This window comes from Podarcis cretensis (assembly GCF_951804945.1).
Source record: "Podarcis cretensis genome assembly, chromosome: 16".
Lineage (NCBI taxonomy): Eukaryota > Metazoa > Chordata > Lepidosauria > Squamata > Lacertidae > Podarcis > Podarcis cretensis.
The window spans coordinates 20013127-20032111 of NC_137186.1; the positions used below are offsets into that span (position 1 = coordinate 20013127).

Genomic DNA, 18985 nt, shown 5'->3' on the forward strand with positions numbered 1-18985 from the left:
GTGTGTGTGTGTTTTTACTCAGCAGCATGGCATGCTGTTTGCACTTGCTCAGGGGCACCCTCTTGTTTATTATCACTTCGCTAAGCCCTGGCATTACAGAAAGGTTACCACTTGGATCAGGCTGATAGCTTGTTAAGAATCCTCGACAGAATGTACTTTGTAAATGTACAGCTTGCCCCTTCAAGCTCAGGGCAAAGTTGTGAAAGTGGCATGAAGGTCTTCTCTCACAGATACATATGCTCTCTCCGAAAGGGTGTTCCTTTTCCACAAGCATTCTTCACCAGTGACATATCATAGAAGAATGCCAGCTGTGACCCTTTATGATTATAGTGTGTGCCATAGAGAGAAGGGCAGCCCTCACACAGTCCAGGTGAGCCCATCCTCAGGAGTGTGGGCACAAGTGGAACTTCATCTAAGCAAACGCTGAGGTTCCGAGAAAGCTGACCACATCACACACTTGAATGGGCAAGGATTCTAAACCTCAGAAGCAGCTGCCTCTTCTTTGATCTGCTGAATTGGCCCCTTTCATTCACGCTACACTCTGAGGCGATGTGTGTTAAGCCACATCTTTTTAAGCCACTCCACTTTTTTCTTGGCTAAAGGACCTGTGAAGCCTTTGGCAGCTGCTGGATTCTTCCAACGGGCACAACAAAGAGATCTGTGCGGGCCGGAATCTTGCATACTTTTCCCACTTACAAAACGTGGTCTTTGTCAAAGGCGCTGCTGTGCATGAAAAGTAGCCTCGCCCCCATGCTTTAAAACAAAACAAAACAAAAGATGCAATGGCAATCCACAAAACAAAGCTGCAGGTTGCGCACAGACACACTGCTGTGCTGACATGAAACCTGCTCAGAGGGAGCTGCTGACAATAGGTTGACACACACTGCAGCCACTGAGAGGAAAGACACATTTTGCATGAGGGCTGGGGGGTGGGAGCCCCATCCATAGGGCCTGAAGATAGGCAGAATGGACCTTGGCAAAGAGAAAGCTAGGGAGACAAGGTGACTGAGGACTAGCAGAAAGAGGACCCAGGAAGAAGGTAGAGCAAAGAACAAAGAGACAGGGGGGCTAAGCAGAAAGGAAGAGAACAAGCCGTAGGCTGAGAAGAGCGAATGGGTAGAGGGAGCAGAAGGGGAAACACTTAAGGGGTCAGAGAGCAGGGCGGGCGAAGGACTCACCCAGGCAGAGTCCATTATATTGATTATGAAATGTCCTCAGCCAAACCTAAGATTTAGCCCACTTAATTATATAGCCAGGAAGGAAGGAACAAAACCACTAACTGCAAGTCTCCTAAAAGGAGCGAGTCTGGACAAGCAAGGAAGTGGCTTCTGTTCTCCATCCGGAAGCAAACTACCTGGAATTATAGGGAGCATTAGCTCTGATAACAGCGGATATGGGTGGGTGGGGAGAACGCAGGGACACAAAAGGAGAAAAGCAAGTTAAAACGGAGGGGGCAGCTCACCTAGAAGGAATCACAGAAACCGTGCCCCCACTTCCTCCCCTCGGCTTAACCAGCAGCGTACACCCACCCACCCACACCCACACCCCACGTTTTTCCAGGCCCCACGTTTCCCCAAAAGTTGCCAGCAAAGATGACAAAGGAGCCCATGGCATGTGGCTGCAGACCAAAGACTTTATTGCACAAGGAGGGCCACGGCTAGTCTGTACATTCAGTTCAAATCCAGGCAGGAGGCTGGGGTGGGGCAGACAGACGGACAACAAGATTCCCCACCTCCCCTTGCCTCTCTTAACCTTGGTCCAAGGAGGAAGGAAAAATATGTACAGGACACACAGACACAAAACGGCACAGGGGGAGAAGGGTGCCCCACCTCCTCTTGCTTCTCGAGGTGGGGCGGGCCAAGATCAGGATAGCCAACAAGCTGCCCTCTGGATCTTGCTGGGGCTCTCAGCTCCAACCAGCCTGAGTCAGCATGGCCAATAGTTCGGGAAGGTGTGAGTCCGCCACAACCGGAGGGCGTTATGTTGGCTACCCTTGGCAGAATTGGAGGAGGGGGGAGCAATGGGTAGCACCACTGGAGGCGGTGAGATAAAACAGCAAGCTGGATTGTCTTGCCCCCACCTAGGAAGAATCTGTGATGGGTTACAAGAAGAGGTGGACATGAGGACCACACAGGGCAAGGAGGGAGCAGGGCTTGTGTCACAGCTTTCAAAAACTTCACAGTTAACGGGCATGCGGGCCAAGGCCTCCATCAGGCAGGAAGCCCCCTGTGCAGTCCCAAATCAGTGCTGGGATGGGTTGGGGGGAGGAGGAGGGAGGGAGGGAGGGAGGGAATGGAGGCAGCAAGGGAAGGTTTGCTCAGTCCTTCTCCCTCCAGCACCACCACTGTACACACCTCTGCCCAGGGCAAATTGTCAACCTGGGCATGTCACACTCTCCCCTTCCTCAAAGGCGATCTGCAGTTATTGCCTGGTGAATTTATTTTATTTTATTTTGTCCGATGGAACCACAAGGGTGGCATTTCCACGGGGGCTGGTGGCAAGAAAAGTCCAGGGTCCAAAATCGTAATTCGGTTTGTAAAAAAATTAAAAAAGATGCTCAACATGACAACCATTCCCACCCCTAACCCCACCCTAGAGAGGAGGCTTGTATGGCTCCAAACTAAGGTTACAGGCTGGTGCACAAATTAATTGGGGAAGGGGGTGGGGCAGTAGCCCCTGAAAGGAACTGGGTGGCAAGCCTTGGTCGATAGGTGCAACCTGTTCACTAACAGGGGCCCAAAGAGTTCCACCTCACCCAAGGTGGCCAGTTGAGCCCTGTGTCCTTTGGGCCCCCAAACTTCAGCTTCCACCCAACCACCCCCCATTCTGGGAATATATAACACCCCCTGACCAGTGGTGAGAGCTGTAGCACTAGCCACATCAAAGGCTAGCGGAGGGAGGGCTTAAGTGGGGGGGGGGCAGGAGCACGTTGTAATGGAACAGCCTGTCAAAAGTCTCTGTTGTGCTCCAAGTAACGAGTGAGTGAGAGAGAGAGCACCAGCTACCCCCTCCTAGGCCCCCAAAGGTGTGAGTGAGGTCAGAGGGCCTCAAGGGCAGTGGGGAGGCGTTGGGGGGCCGCCCAGCATCTGTGTGACCTGGCTGAGCTGAGCTGCCGCCGTCTCTGACGCTTCCTTCAAGCGTTGGGTGTTCTCTTGAAGGGTCTGCACTTCCGCCTGCAACGCCGCCTTTTCAGCCTTCTCCTGGAGGACAAACAAGGAAGAAAGGAAACTCAGAAACATGTCAGGGGCTCCATCCCATTACGCTGGCTTGGTTCTAATCCATCTAGAGGCTGAGGGGACAAGGCTGCTGTTGCTGCAACAATTAAAGCCTGCATCTGACCATATGAAACCACACACTCACTGAGGTCCTCAAGAGAGGCCCTGTCTCATGCCTAGACAGCAGATCCTGCTGCTGTTGGTGCTGTGTGTTTTCTGGATGATGTTGAGTCACAGCAGGACCTTCTCAGTGGTGGGTCCCAATGTGTGGAACACCCTCCCCAGTGAGGTGCATCTTGTCTTCTGCATCAGTGTAACATTCCAGAGGAATTTTAAACCGTTCCTGCTCACCCAGGCTTTTGATGTCCAAAAGATACTGCTCCCAGCAACCCTGATATTATTAGCTGATTTTTAAAAAAGATGCTCTTAAATGTTTTTTTTTAATAAATTAAAAAAATTGTATTTAATTGTATTGCTTCAGCATTCTGTTATTTGCTGCACAGGGCTCCTTTGGGTGAGAATTCAACAAATAAATAAATAGCACTTGAGGGGGTGGGAAGACAGTGCCCTTCCCTGTTTGCTATGTCTTGTTGGAGGAACACTCGGCCCCCAGGAGCTCCATTAGGCCCCCTTCTCCTTCAGCATTCTGTTCGAGGCTGGAAACCACCAACCACCAGGACCCTTTCGAAAAGGGCTTTCAAACAGCCCCACACTAGGCTTTGAAGTACAAACAACTGGGGCCTCAAAATGCAGCGTCACCTGATGTCACTATGGTGTTAGGTGATTGACAACAAGGTGGCACTACCCCCCTGCCAAATTAGGCCCACCAGAGTAGCAGGGGGTGGGGGATAAGGATGGAACCTGTTGGCTAGAAAATGCTTCCTGAATGACAACTGGACTGATTTGTTCCAGCAAGACTGCTCAGGAATTTCTTCAGCACCTCAGAGATTAATAAATGCATTGTGGCTGGAGGTTTTGTAGGCAATACCCCACAAACTGTTCTAGTGAGGCCTCATTAATTCAGACATTGCTGAGGAGAAAGTTCCACATGGCATGACTAAAAAATAAACAAGGAAACCCACATCTCTACGAAGGGAGGAAAACCAGACAGTCTGCAATGTCTGAGTTTGGGCAGCGAGTCCTGATAATGACACATACCCGGGGGTGAGGGTGTTATAGGTGGATGCCAAGCTATTTTAAGAGGAAGCCTCCTCCTTTCAGAGTGACTTTTAAAGGAAAATGGGAAGGGAAGAATTCATGGTTCACATTCATGAACAAATCTGATGGCTTTCTGCAGGGCTTGAATTGGGGGGGGGAATGAAGATTTTGGCAGTTCCCTCACTGCAAAGGTTTCATTCTATCTGCATTTATTTATACAAAGATAACCCAGGGGCTGAGTAGCCTTTGGGCTTGTGGGACCTACTTGCTTGTTCTACCAGAATCTTGAGGTCTGCCAACCAGAATCAGGTGCACAACTGCAGCTCAGGTGGATGGAAGGACACTAAGACTTAAGGAGCAAGTTGCCTTTTGAGCACAAACACAGGCCAGGAATTTGTGCACAGCATCAGCATAGATGCCAAGTCCACAAGCCCTTTTTCACAAAGACTTTTCCAAGTTTTCTTTCTCAGCAACCTATTTTTATTTATTTATGGTGGTGGGGTAGTCGTTTCAGTTGTTGCTGTTTTTGGGAAAGAAAAACGCTGGCTGATCTCCCATATATCTACCAATAGATCCTGAACTACCTTGTGCTTGCTTGCCCCTGTGATAACAGATATAGCTATGGCCAGGTGGGCTTTTTCACAGAACAAGCTGCTGTGGCAGATGTACCCGTTCCTCAAGACTGCAGAAGCAGCCAGTGACATGTGCCTCAGGTACAATACCTCGTATGATTTAAAACTGGTTCAGGGGAGGAATAAGTCCCATGAGGAAATATTGAATGAACTGGGCATCTTTATAGTCTGGAGAAGAAAAGACTGAGGAGAATTCTTCAAATACCCAAAGGGCTGTTGCCTACAGGAGGGCAAAGACTCTGGGTGCCTCCAGACTTGGAATTTTGTGGGAGAGATTCAAGTGCACACCAGAACTTGAGATTTGCATAATTAAAGGGGATTAAAGTTCTCTGTTGCCCTAGCACAACAAATCCACTTTAAAAAATGAAATAAAATTTGCAGTTAGAAAGTGATGGGGAAATGCACCCAAAAATGTGGGATGAAGAAATGGTTAACAGTAGGGGTGGGGAACTTTCAGCTCGTATATCCACCCAGTTTGACCCACAAGTTCGTTCTGGGCAAACTATGCCCACCTGCCCTACACTTGATGTCAAGTGTGGAGCAGGTAAAAGTGTGGCTTGTCTGAAAGGGATTTTCTTTGTGCAGTCCCTCCAAAGTGCCAATAGCCAGCTGAGATCCTGATAACTTGCATCCTTCCCTCCCTCTCAAAAGGGTGGCAGCTGCTCTTTTTTTAAGAGTGCAAAGGAAAATTTAATGTCATTTTTAGTTTGGCTCTAACTTTGGGAGAATGGGGAATACCTTTCAAAAGTAAATTTTGCGAAAACCTTGCTGGTCTGATCCTCTGTGCCTCTTACATTCCTGCTCACAACCTCACCTTCTGAAGATCTTCCTGTAGTTTCTTGAGTGTCGATTCCAAATGCAGGACCTTATCAGCAAGGCTGAGAGGAAACTGGGACCTGCAAGAGTTGGAAAAGAAGGGAGAACCAGGGTGGGGAGACACTGATGTTAACTATCCTGGCAAATGATTGTTCTCACATTTTTATGTAACTAGGAAGATGTATATATTTTTGCTACGCCTTGCAGAATGGAGAGAAGGAATTCAAGGAGCTGACGTACGGATGAGATCTCCTCATCCTACAGTTGAACCTCTCCAGCATGCTCAAATCTCTCTTCCCTGTCCCCTTGTATACACACAGAGAGAACTATTTCTTACTCCTCATTGGGTTGCTGCTGGCTCGTGCCCCTCTGGACGGTGGTGCACAGGGATTCCCTGCTCTCCAGCACATGCTGCCCTATGGATGGAGAAAGAGGCACAGGTAAGAGATTCAGCCAGAGCAAGAGGAAAGCCCTAGATAGGGGAATGGCCCATAGCTCAGTGGCAGCACTCTGGCTTTGCACACAGAAGGTCCCAGGTTCAAGTCGGACCTGTTCTAAGGCACCTTCCTGTGTTCCTAGGATGCTACCCTACACTAAGTTCCAAGACTTCTGCCGCAGCTAGTGCCAGCCTGTTGGTTTGGCCACCCACAATCACTTACCTTCCCTGGAAAGGGCCTCCAAAATGCTGTTGCAAGCAGAAGCCAAGTTGGCAATGGACTCCCACTCATCCTCCAGGGACTCTCCAGCTTCAGAGAGGACTGGGGGATAAAGGAGAGGGCAAGGCCTTCAGTCCTCAAGCAAACCCTTGGCCCACCCAGGCGTGGCCACATCAGTGCCTCTGCACCCGGGGAAATGGGGGCAGCGAAGGAGCGCAGGGCGGAGGATCTCTTACTTTTGGTGATGGAGTTCCGCAGGGAAAGTGTCCGCGGCAGGAACTTATCTGTTTCTCTGGACTCCAAGTGTGGAGAGGTCTTTTCCTCGGGAGGCAGAGATTCGGGGCCTTTGGCTACCTGGCCCACAACAGATTCTTTCTTGTTTACAATTGGATCTCCAGGATGGTCCTAGGAAGCAGAGCAGAAAAAACAGCCCTCTGTGCATTCTGTCATGTGGCACAAGTGACTAAATGTGGCACACAGTGCAAAATCCAGCTTCCTGAGAAAACTTTGGCTTTCTTTCTTCTTTAAGAAACTTTCCAGCCCTCTTAAGACAGCACCAACAGGATATTCTTACCCAATCCTCATAAACTAGCAAAATTCTACTATTGCTACAAGGGGTAGGAGATGGAGAAGGGGACGTGTATGCTGCATAGACTTAGACAAATGGGGTGCGATTCAGGGCCTAGTGTTGCCTCCACAGTCAGAGGCAGTAATGCTTCTGAATACCAGTTGCTGGAAGACATAGGAGGGGAGAGGGCTCTTGTGCTCAGATCCAGTTTGCAGGTTTCTACAGGCATTTGGTTGGCCACTGTGATAACAGGATGCTGGACTAGATGGGCCGTTGGCCTCATCCAGCAGTCTCTTATTATGTTCTTATATTTGATGCCTCAGGCTATACAATGCTAGCAGGTTGCGTGTGTGTGTGCACGCGCACACACACACACACACTGTGACATTGCACTCAACTCCTTCCACTTTAAAGGGTTGCCTCAGGTGCTACTGTTGGAGAGGGAGTGCAGCTGTGCTGGGGAATTGCATCTGCACAGAGGATCATAGCCAGAAATGGCCACCCCTTCATCAAGCAAGGGGCTGGTAGGTGTGGCTTTGCCAAAATGGCCTCATGAGCCATGGGGAGGCCTCATTAGGCCCGTGGGTTGGAGATTCCCTACCAATGAGCTACAGTTTGATGCAGAATGTCCCATGCACAATCACAGCACCCCCAGTTAAAAGGATCAGGAAGGGGAAGAAGGGGAAGACCTTCCTCTGCCTGAGACACATCCCTCCCCTGTTGCCTCCCCTGTGTCTGTTTGGGACAGTAAGCCCCTTGAGGCAGGAACTTGCCAAAGATGCTCCTTGTAAATCACCACAAACATAGATGCCACTATATTATTTAAAGTGGTTGTTGTGACTATTATTAATGTTAAAATCAAAAGGCACATAAACAGAGGTACAAAGAGGGAAGACAAACACTTACTGTGTCCTGATCTGAAGAGGGCTTGGGCGTGGCAGCCAGGATGAGATCCGGAGGGGGATTTGGCAGGACAGGGATGTCCTGAGGTGGCACACTGCAGAGAATGAGACCCCAGACACTGAGACATGGAGGTAGGAATGGAGAACGTATGCTAAAAGGATGATGTGTTGCTGATACCACATCTGAGGTCTCAGAACCAAGTCACAGCATTTCCTACAAACGCTTTCCAACACATAACTGTCCGATTCAGATCTAAACACATCTTGTAAGAAACTCTGCCTTTTTTTGCAGCCTTGGTTCCTGAATATCATGCATTTTTTAAAAATGGCCAGAGGAAGGGATAAGGTTATTCTGTTCTTTGATGCCTAACCTTCTCCCCCTCTTGCTGGAGCTACAAAAGCTGATGAAAAGAAAGGAGTTGGCAGCTAGTAGCCCCAGAGCGGAATCTGGTCCACTGACAAATGTTAGCAGCCCTCTTCACCCCTCCAATTACCTGCAACCTTGTTATCATGGGCCTTGAGGAAAAGACATGCACACCCCCCCCACTCCCCATGCCTCTCTCTCTACAGGTGCTTCTAGTAGCAGAAAAGAGAGGAAGCTTGGAGCAAGAATTAAAGGCCTTTTGCAGTTTCCTACATCCCTGCAACAAAACAGACAAGGGTTGCATGTCTAACCCAAGATAAAACTGGTGGAAGGGCTGTAGCAGAGTGACTGTTTTGCAAGCAAAGATCCCAGGTTCAATCCCCTGCTTCTCCAGTTATAAGGATCAGGTGAAGCTCTGTGTGCCCAAGATCCTTTGCCACTTGAAGCACAGTGGAAAATGCCAAGCTAGAAAAACAGCCTGGACTGAATAAAGCAGTCTCTTGTGTTCCTAAGATCCATGGAATGAGGCAGAGGGAAGTTGGCTGGATGTGACAGGGAAGGGGTGAGTGGGTATGAGCCCTGAAAGCGGCTGGAGGTACTAGTGCTACTCACGGGTCTGGAGGCTTGGGCGTTCGGTCACTATGACTCCGCAGAAACTCAGTCCTCTCCTCTGCTAGGCTGTGAGGGGGCCCATCCGGCAGGGACAGCGAGTGGAGCAGCTGGAGCGTGGCAGGTTTGAACCCTGCTTCACTCCCCGGCCTGGTCAACTCCACATCGCTGGCTGGTGGCTCACTCCTCCTCTTCTCTTGTAGAGACTTTAGGTACAGCTCCGAGAAACTTCTGCCAATGCACAGAAAAAGGAACAGGACAAAGGCATCAGAGCACCATCCTGTGGGTTGAGTGGAGGAATAATCTTAAGTGTCGTCCAGCAACAGCTATTCCACTAGGACTAGAGGGCTAGTTTGATACACCAAACGGCAGCCACTCCATCAGGCTGCAGAGCAGGAAGAAAGGGAAGCAAGGCTATTCTATCGGCTCTGCAGAGAGAGCAGCTGCCTTTGGCTCACCCACAACTGTCGTGCAGCAGCATCCATTTCATCACACTACTTTCCAATCAAGCTAGTCATTTTAAGAAGGATAAAGAGACCTTCTTATTTCTAGAGCAGGGAAGAGACAAAAGGGCACCTGTTTTGCACACAGAATAATTTTATGTATTATTTCATTACAGAGACTTAAATCCTGCTCTTCAAAGTCCTGGGGCAGAATGTAAAATTGGACAACACAATGAAATAAATTAAAAGCATATACAGTTACACCAAAAGAAGGATAACCTAAAAGATCACGCACAGAGAGAGACACACACAAATACACCAAAAGCTAAGGAAGGGAAACGTAGGGGAACCCAGTTCAAATTAAATTAAAAGGCCGGGGGTGGGGAATACAGGTCATTAAAATGACACATCAAAGCAGGAGCCAGGCAAGCATCCCTGGGGAGAGCATCTCAAAATCGAGCTGCCACCAATGAGAAAGTTTATTATGGCCAAGACAGCCAGGTCCCAGCAGACTGCTGCTATTATCTCCAGTTCAAGACCCCAGGCACCTTACGCAAAAGGGTTTAATGCCAGGACTAGGCGCTGGGCAAACCCAAAAGAAATTGGAACTAAAAGCAACACACCACGGAGAGCAAATATGAGAAACTGGGCCTGGGAATGTTCCTCTCTCCCACCCCCAAAGTGTACTCACCTCCGGGCCTTTCCGTTCTCATCTGGAGGTACGACAGTAATGGTGACCTTCTTGGCAGTGCGCAGAAGCTCAGAGGTCTGGGCATGACTGAGGCTGGGCAAGGGTCTCTCGCAGACACGGACCAGGCGGGCCCCAGGCTGGAGACCAGCCGTCTCAGCAAAGGTGAAGCGCTCCACCTCCGTCACGAAGCCCTCGGGGTCCATCTGGAAGCCCAGCTGGCCAACCCCGTTCCGTAAGAGGGTCAGCTCCCGCGTCTCGCAACCCCGAGTCACCAGCTGGGGAGAGGCGAGATAGTTCAGGTGGCGACTAGATTAAGCCAAAGAGCCTATTTTTATAGCCAGTGTATAGCCTTGGGACACACAGAGTAATAATAAGCACAAGAACCCCTCTAAGCATATGGAGAGTGTATTTTCCCACAGCCAATTAACAACAGTCACCCCCCCACACATCTGTAATTCAGGAAGTGGAGCACAAGGGACCCAAATTTAGTACCACAGCACTTTGAATTCAAATAATGCTATGCATCCCACCAACACCCCAGAGTGGGTGAAAACAAATTATTACCTGCAGCCGGTGGACAATGTCACGGATATCAGAGGCCTGACCCTCATCCACACGCATGCAAATGTAATCCCCTGTCTCATAGTAGAGGTCCAAAGTGCAGCTTTCCGAGAAGGTCCAAGCCAGGATGTCCCGGCAGGAACAGTTAAAAACCACCCTCTTCTCACGGGCATCAATGAGGACTAGAAATTCAGCCGAGATGCCCAGCAGGCACCGCAGCTCAGGAGTCTTGCTCTCGGGTCCTCTACTGCCATCCCGTGCCCACACGCCCCACACCAAAGCCCCTGCACTGTGTGCCTCTGCCCCCTTTGGCGCCTTGGACTTCTCGCGCTTCTTTGCAGCCAAAGCGATGAGGGCCAAGCGTGACGAGGAGGCCTCCAATGTGCTGGTGGTGGCGTGGTTGAGGGCCAGATCTCGCAAGTACTCCTGGCGGGTGCGCGTTGCCATGGCGTGGAACTTCCCTGAGCGCTCGGCTGCATTTTCTGCGTTGATCGCCTTGGCGAGCAGGAGGTCTCGGAAAGCTGGGCCCTTGGCAAAGGAGTTCTCAGCCGGGATAAAGGGACCAAAGCGTGGGATGTCCTTGGTGCAGCTGACAGCCACGCTGAATGGAGCAGCCATTCGCAGAGAGAGAGAAGAAGACAGGACACAGGACACTTTTTAAATAAAAAAAATGCAATGGAATCGCTTATTCCTCTGCACCACTGAAATAATTTTGCATTGGTCCCAGGATTCAGCATTCTGGGCACCCGAATTTCCATTTGAATATATTTATATATATTTTAAAAGCAGCTTTCTAGCCCTTATGACTCTCCCCAGAGTACACCTCTTCTTCCTAGGCCCTAACCCTCAATGGCCCTGCCTCATGCTCTCATTAAATGCTTTTATCTGGCTAGAAATATCCTTGAACATTGATAATGGCCTCTTGCTTGTGAGGATGGAGAGAGTTGTTTGTAGGAACCTTTGACTCTGGGGGTACTTGCCCTACCATATAAAGGTAACAGTCTCATCAATTTCGCTGCCCATTTTCCGGCCCTGCCAAACACTGGCATGTGACCTCTGGGAGGTTGTTGCGGCATGATGGAAACAATTGTGGTAGGGTGGGGGGAGCAGTCTAAACTAAGAGAGTGACCCTGTGCAATCCTAGTTTCCCAAACCTGCTACTTAAAAAACAGCATGCAACTATATTTGGGAGCAGGGATCTATGGGCCTCGCTGCATGCCCACAAAACCCGAGGGGTAGTACAATTAAGGCAGTCAACCTGCTAACAAATTACTGGGCAATAACAGTAACTGAGTCCAAAAGCAGCTAGGCCTTCCGTACTGAACTGATCAAGGAACTAGGCCCAAAGCCTGAGGCTTTTGAACTTTGTGTTACCCTGACAACCACTCAAGAACAGGCCTCGCAGCTCCCTCTGCTGGTGTGCTGTGACAGTGGTACAGAAAGAAAAGTTCGGGGTTTGAGAGCATGAAAAAAAAAGGGGGATCCCATACCTCCCAATCGCTTGAGGGGAAAAACAGAATGGTCAAATCTCGACAGCCATTTTTGGTGCCACAATCGCATGCCCAGAAAAAAAAAGCACTGTTTTGGGGCACCGCGTGAGATCTTGCCACAGTATAAGGCAGTGGCAATATGCCTGTGAATAACAGTTTCTGAGAATCACAAGCGGGGGAAAGTTGCTGTTGTGTAGGGTTGCCATATTTCAAAAAAGTAAAATTCCTGACACCTGCAAAGTTGTTTTTAGGAAGACCCCAAAATTGTTGACATTTTAGAGAACAAACCCAAATTGATGAGCTTTTGAAGGTAAACCTCCCCACCAAAAAATAGTGATTTTAAGCTTTTGGAGCTGTTTCCAATGCTTTTTCCATTGCATTGCCATACATCCATGTTTTCCCTAACATTTTGCTGATTCTGCAAAATCCCCTCCGACACCCTTTTTACACCCCAAAACCAGGACGTGTCAGGAATTTTCCTGAAATATGGCAAGCCTACTGTTATGCACTGATCCTGCTTCTGGGCTTCCCACTGGGGCATTGGGTTGGCTTCTGTTTGTAAGTTATCTAGGAATTATTTTTGTATTGGGCAATTGATAAATAAAATAAATTAACAGTCAAATAAATATTAGCTTTCCACAGTTCCAGCACAGCACCTGATGAGGTAGGCTGTTGCCTCTAAAAGCTTATGCCAGTTTAGAATATTTTTTTAACAGGTGGGGGGGGGAGGGTCTTGTTAGGGTCAAAAGGCAGTATAGAAACGATTTAATTAATTAATAAATAAAGTTAAAGGTTACTGAAAAGTTAGTGTCATTTAACATATATCTTATTCTTTAACATGTTAGTCTTAGCATGCCTGGAGAGCTATGTCAACAAATGTGTGTACTATCCAGGGATAGCCACCAAAAATAAGTGATTTTATTACTTATTTTATTTTTGACTAATATTACATTTATTTCAGTTGCCAAATTTAGTCAAATTTTACTTGTACTGTAAGGATTCATTATTTTACTCATTTCATGAATCAACACATTTCTAAAATGAGTATTTTTCCTTCTTGGAAAAAAAAAAATTCCCCACATCACTTGTGGAAAGCTGACATTGTGGCACTCAAAAAGAAGTATTCAGGAAACTGATCATTAAAGATACAGGAGCCTCTCCCAACATCCTTTACTGCTTTGCTCATCTAACCTGGACATTCTGGTACTACAATTATACCTTACTGTAAAAAGGGCAAAAAATAGTGCAAATCAAGTTTGAAAAATAAGTTGTACTAGACTGCAATAGTTAGATGCTGCTGTCATCTGGTTTCTCTGGAGAAAGAAAAAATGCACCAAGAATGGCAAATAAAAACAGAAGGGCTACTGTGAACTAACCTCAGCACCAAACTACATGTGACATTAATATCATGGTTTTCCCTTGAGTGCAGAGGTTTCTCCCAACACAAATAACCAGCCAGGGGCCCCATTCCAGATCTGGACAGCTGTGAGGAGGGATGGCAGGGGCACAGCCACCTGTACCCTACCATAAACACACCATTTAGGGGATTTGTTTTTATAATAATGGAAAACTGGGGGGGGGCACCCTTGTAGCTGTACTTCTGTTTCAGAGGAAACTGGGGGTCAAATTACTGTACAACAGTTCTTCAAAACAAAAACAAAAATCCCTTAAAATGTGGCTGTACCTCTGTTTCACCACAAGGGGCATATTTCTAAGATAAAAGAGTACAGTACAGGAATTACAAGTCTCAGCCAGCTGAGTTTCCTGCAGAAAATAAAATAAAAATCTAATTTGTAAAAACCCGTATCGAAACCTGGTCCTGCATTCCATAAGCTGTTGGATCTGTGAGGACTGTTAGCATATTCTGGCAGAAAATATTGCAAGAGATAAGTAACAAGTTATAAGCACATCAGTATTGTTTGCTTGTGCTAGTGAACATTTTTGCAGGCTATCTCTGCTGTGTTCAAGATGAGGTCCTGATTACTCCTCTAATCTTGGTGTCCTAAAACCTTAACCAGAACCTACTTTTTCAATCAGATAAGGAGACAGGAATAAAGGACTGAGAAGCAGCCTCATATCTTGGAATTTAATCCAACGTCAGTCCTCCTCAGAGTAGACCCACTGAAATTCATAAATATCCATTCATTCTAATGAGTCTACTCTGGCTATAACTCAGTTGGATACAACCTTTGCTATCTAAGAATCTGGGACAGAGACATTGGTACATCAGATTAATCTTATTCAGAAGTCAAGTCAAACTTGATGCTTTCTTCCTTGAATGGGGCACGTTCGTTGCCTATGTGGAAGTGTGGTTAGAGGCAGTGGCTACAGAGTTGGATTAGCACAGGTATCCCCAACCTGTGACCCTCCAAATGTTTTGGCCTACAACTCCCATGATCCCTAGCTAACAGGACCAGTGGTCAGGGATGATGGGAATTGTAGTCCAAAACATCTGGAGGGCTGAAGGTTGGGGGTGCCTAGATTAGTACCAGGGGGCCCTGGTTCAAAAACCCACTCATTCATGAAGCTCAGCGGGTGACCTTGGGTCCAACACACTCTCTCCCCGATGAGCCTACCACAAAGGACTGCTATGAGGACCATGGGCCACTTTGAGCAACTTGGATGAAGGGTTGGAATAAAATATGGAAAGAATGGATTTAAAAGTTAACAACGGACAATGATGGCTGCATTCGCACATCATGTTATGCCACAGATTACTTTAACCATGGTTTGTTCAATGCGGCTCAGAACCTCATATGTCAAGGGCAACCCCTCCCCACATGCACTCACACTGGCCCTGTGATCAGAGGGTGGCAACACGAGAACAAGCCTTTCCAGCGGTGATTCTGTGGTTGTGGAAAGCTCTCCCTAGGGAAGCTTGCCTGGTACCATCTTTGTCTAGTCTTAGTTGCCAGGCAAACATGTGTGCTTTTTACCTGGGCTTTTGGCTCTTAATTTGAAGGGTTTTAAGTATTTTTGGCCTTTATTAGTGGGGTAATAATAATTTAATGATAATTTATTATTTCTACCCCACCCATCTGGCTGGGTTTCCCCAGCCCCAGGTAGGAAAAGACCTGCCTTTTATTTCTATGGATATGTTTTTAAGGGTTTTTTATTGGTCCTGTGTAATTGGTCTTAGTGTTTGTATTGTGTTTGTACCTCACTTTGGGTTATTTTCACAAGGTAAGAAACTTGTAAATGTAAATAATAATATTGGCACAAGGACTAAAGGATTTGCAACCAAAAAATAGTATTTTTCTTCAAAATCTCTCGCTGTCAAGTCCACTGAGAGGAACAAGTCCAAAGGAGATGTTACAATTAGAAGGTCAGGGAGAGTTTGGCCAGGTTTCCCCGCACTGCCACCTCCCTCTCACCTGTAAGTAGTGTGCTCTGTGCAAGATTCATGTGCCCTCACCACAATGAACACATGCTGAAAGTGTGAGCGGAACACCTTTGGCGTGAAGGGGAGCGCTCCAGGCTCCTGGAAGACGATGGTCACAATGTCATTCCCAATGTGCCGCTTCCTCAGCAGCTGCAGAAGATTGGGGGTGGGGGAGGAAAGGAAGGTTACCAGAGAAATGGGGAGCTGGAGACTTGGGACAGGCACTCTGTTCAACCTCTGAATGGAGCATTAAGAGGATGTGAATAAGTTCTGCTTGATTCTTCTCCAGTATGTGTGTGGTGGCTTCCCCCTCACTTACTTTTTATGGGGAATCTCTTGTTCCCCTGAACTAAGCAAAAGAGCCCCCACATACCTGCTGGCGGTTGTTAGGGGTGTAGGGTAGCATGGTAGAGACATGGAACATGATCTCATAATCCTGATACGTGGTATAGAGCGAGTGGGTTCCCGTGGAATCATCTGCAAAGAAGAGTGGCAGAGAGATTAAAAACACTTTCAGTGCAGCTGCTGCTAGCATCCACCCACCCAAAAGGTAGCTTTTTCAGTAAAGGTCTGTGTATGGCAGCCAGGTTGTGCGTCCATAGCAGCAACCCGAGGAACAATGACTGCTGGGAGGAGCGGAGAGAGAAAAAACGCCACGGTGCATCTGCAGCAGCATAACCGGATGCCTTCACCTGCCCCAGCTGCAACAAAATTGGTCTCTCCCAAAACTTGTCTCTCTACAGTCACAGCAGGCATGGCAACCTTCCAACTTCACGCCCCCCAAAAGCCGAACTTCTCCATTGTCTTCCAAGACAGACAGACAGACGCCAACCAACCAATTTTACTTAATAAATAAACGCATAGCTTTAACAGGAGAAGACAAAAAGAGCTAGGAACTTGACCACGAAGCCCTGCTCAGGCCTGGCATCAACATGTGGCATACAACTACCAGATTTTTAGAAGACATCTGAAGGTAGCCCTATTTAGGGAAGTTTTAAATGTTTAATCGATTATTGTATTTTAATATTCTGTTGGAAGCCGCCCAGAGTGGCTGGGGAAACCCAGCCAGATGGGTGGGGTATAAATAATAAATTATTATTATTATTATACTGTGGCAAATGCTGTGGAGAAACAAGGCCCCTTGGGGGGGTGGAGGTTGATGCTGTGAACCCCTCCATTGTAGGCTCAGGTTGTATATGTGTAAATAAACCTTGCATCATAAAGACACCATGGTCTCTGCTGTGCCTCATTTCCAAAAGGAACCACAAACCCTGGGTAACTGCCTGAAATTTTTCACTGCTCAGAGACTGGGGTGGCATGCCGCCGGGAAATTCAGGTGGTAGATGGGCACTGCATCCAGCTGCCCTCTAAGCAGTTTATATTTTATTACTGTTTACATTGCATTTTTTAAAAAAGTTTTAAGAAGTGGGGGAGGACCAGGAGATCCTGGGTCTACTGTGGAAGACCCCATAGGTCACCCCCTAACCATGACCCTGTAAAACACACATACATTAAACACACTCCCGTTATACTTACTCTTGTTGTCTAGCTGGGCACGGTACTTGCCAAAGCCGAGCAGCCTGATGCGCTCACCCAAGAGGTCCAGGAATTCCTGGAAAGTTGGCCCTGCTTCCTCGTTGTTGTACATGTCTTCCTCGGAGCCCTGCCCTGCCCGGCAGTACAGCACCCCGACTTTCCTCTGGAAGCTGAGCTGCAGGGAGGGGGAAGTCCGGGATGGGTAGATTGAAGGGCAAGACCAAAACGAGAACCAATCAGAGGCTCTTTCAAAGCCTTCACCTTTAATCCAGCATCCTGTTGCACACAGAATGACCAATCAGATTCCCACAAGCAGGCCACAAAAGTGCTAGCCCTCTCCTGCTGCTGTCGCCCAGAAACTAGTATTCAGAGTATCCAATGAGAGGTGCAATCGCAACAAAAAGCCCATCACATAGTTGTCCCTGCCGGGTAGCTAGAGTAAAAGATCTTAACATATGTGTCTCGGTAGAAAATCTTAAAAGCTGTGCAGGTTGATGTAGGACAAGGCACTCTTTAAAAGTACCTGAGGTCCCAAGCTGCGTTGGGCTTTAAAAGTCAAAGTCAACACCTTGAATGGAAATGAACCTGTAGCCATGCTCATTTGAGACAGCAGAGGAAGATGGGGCTTCCAGATATTGTAGGCTAATAACACTGGGTGGGCTACAGGTTCTTTGATGGTTCTTTGGATGTTCTTTGATGGTTGCCTTCTGATTTTTAAATTATTATTTTTAAATACAAATGATACAAATTTAGCCGCTCAAGGAAGAAACTGATTGTCTAGATCCATTTCAATGGGGGTTTAGGCCCAGTTTTGGCCCAGAACCTGCCTTGGTCACCCTGTACAATGACCTCATTTGGGAGAGAAACATGGGTCATGTGTCTCTGTTTATACTCTTCAACCTCTCAGCGGCTTTCAATACCATCAACCATTGTTTCCTTCTGGAGTTAGGACCGTGTGGCACTGCTTTGAGGTAGTTCCAGTACTATTTGGATTGATGTTTCCAGTGAGCACACCTTCCCATTTTTTCTCGCAAGATCTCGGCAGCCATTTTGGGTGCTGCGACTTCACGCGCTCTCACATTTTTGGGCACTACACGAGATCTTGCCGCCCCCCCAAAAAACCCACTTGGGGGGCAAAAGCAAGAGTCACAAGACTTGCTCAGAAGATACATGTCCCAGTTTTGTATCAGAAAAAGTTGGAAGGTCTGAGAGCGTTGCTTAGGGAGTGTTCTTCAGCCCATGGAACCTTCAATGTGAGGTTCCTCGGGATTCAATTTTATTCCTTGGTTGACATCTGATGCCCTTTTAAATGTGTTGTGGGATTATTGGTTTGTTTTTGTTTTTATGTTTACTCTGTCTTTTGTGTTTTTTATACACTCGTACCTCGGCTCCCGAACACCTCAGGAGTCGAATGTTCCGGCTCCCGAACGATCAAAAACCAGAAGTGAGTGTTCCAGTTTTTGAACGTTCTTTTGGAAGCCAAACGTTGGATGGGGCTTCTGTGGCTTCCAGTTGGCTGCAGAAGCCGTTCTTTGGAAGTTGAACGGACTTCCGGAATGGATTCTGTTTGACTTCCGAGGTACGACTGTATTGCAAATTGAGATCTATGGATGAAGGGCAGTATAAAAACAAATAAACAATTTTTCATGGCAGTAAACGGCCTTGAAGGTAGTTCTAAGACATAGTGACCATTCCTAACAAAAAGAAATGGTCAGTAAAGAAATTAAAAAAGAAGATAAGACCTTGTTTTTATATGCTACGACAGCTGCAAGAATTATGTTAGCTCAAAATTGGAAATTAGAAGTAATACCCAACATAAGTGATTGGCAGGTTAAAATGATAAATTATGCTGAGCTTGATAGAATATCAGGAAGATTAAGGGACCAAGACGAACAGAAATTTCATGATAATTGGAAGAAATACTTAATGTATATGGAATCTAAATCTCAGGTGACACTGGCG

General features: G+C 47.4%; 1 protein-coding gene across 4 annotated transcripts in view; it reads right to left on the minus strand.

The window, feature by feature from the left end:
- Positions 1 to 1615: 1615 nt before the first annotated feature.
- The window catches only part of SIPA1 (signal-induced proliferation-associated 1), a 36615-nt gene continuing 19245 nt past the window's right edge, over positions 1616 to 18985 (minus strand). For all 4 annotated transcript variants that reach the window (XM_079957683.1, XM_079957684.1, XM_079957682.1 and 1 more), the window contains 12 exons: positions 17024 to 17198; positions 15861 to 15964; positions 15480 to 15637; positions 10619 to 11216; positions 10055 to 10329; positions 8924 to 9151; positions 7952 to 8042; positions 6714 to 6882; positions 6481 to 6579; positions 6159 to 6237; positions 5820 to 5901; positions 1616 to 3200 (listed from right to left, as the gene is read on the minus strand). In XM_079957683.1, coding sequence (XP_079813809.1) covers positions 3048 to 3200; positions 5820 to 5901; positions 6159 to 6237; positions 6481 to 6579; positions 6714 to 6882; positions 7952 to 8042; positions 8924 to 9151; positions 10055 to 10329; positions 10619 to 11216; positions 15480 to 15637; positions 15861 to 15964; positions 17024 to 17198 — 2211 coding nt within the window. In that variant the 3' untranslated portion in view covers positions 1616 to 3047. The remainder of the gene's footprint in view (positions 3201 to 5819; positions 5902 to 6158; positions 6238 to 6480; positions 6580 to 6713; positions 6883 to 7951; positions 8043 to 8923; positions 9152 to 10054; positions 10330 to 10618; positions 11217 to 15479; positions 15638 to 15860; positions 15965 to 17023; positions 17199 to 18985) is intronic.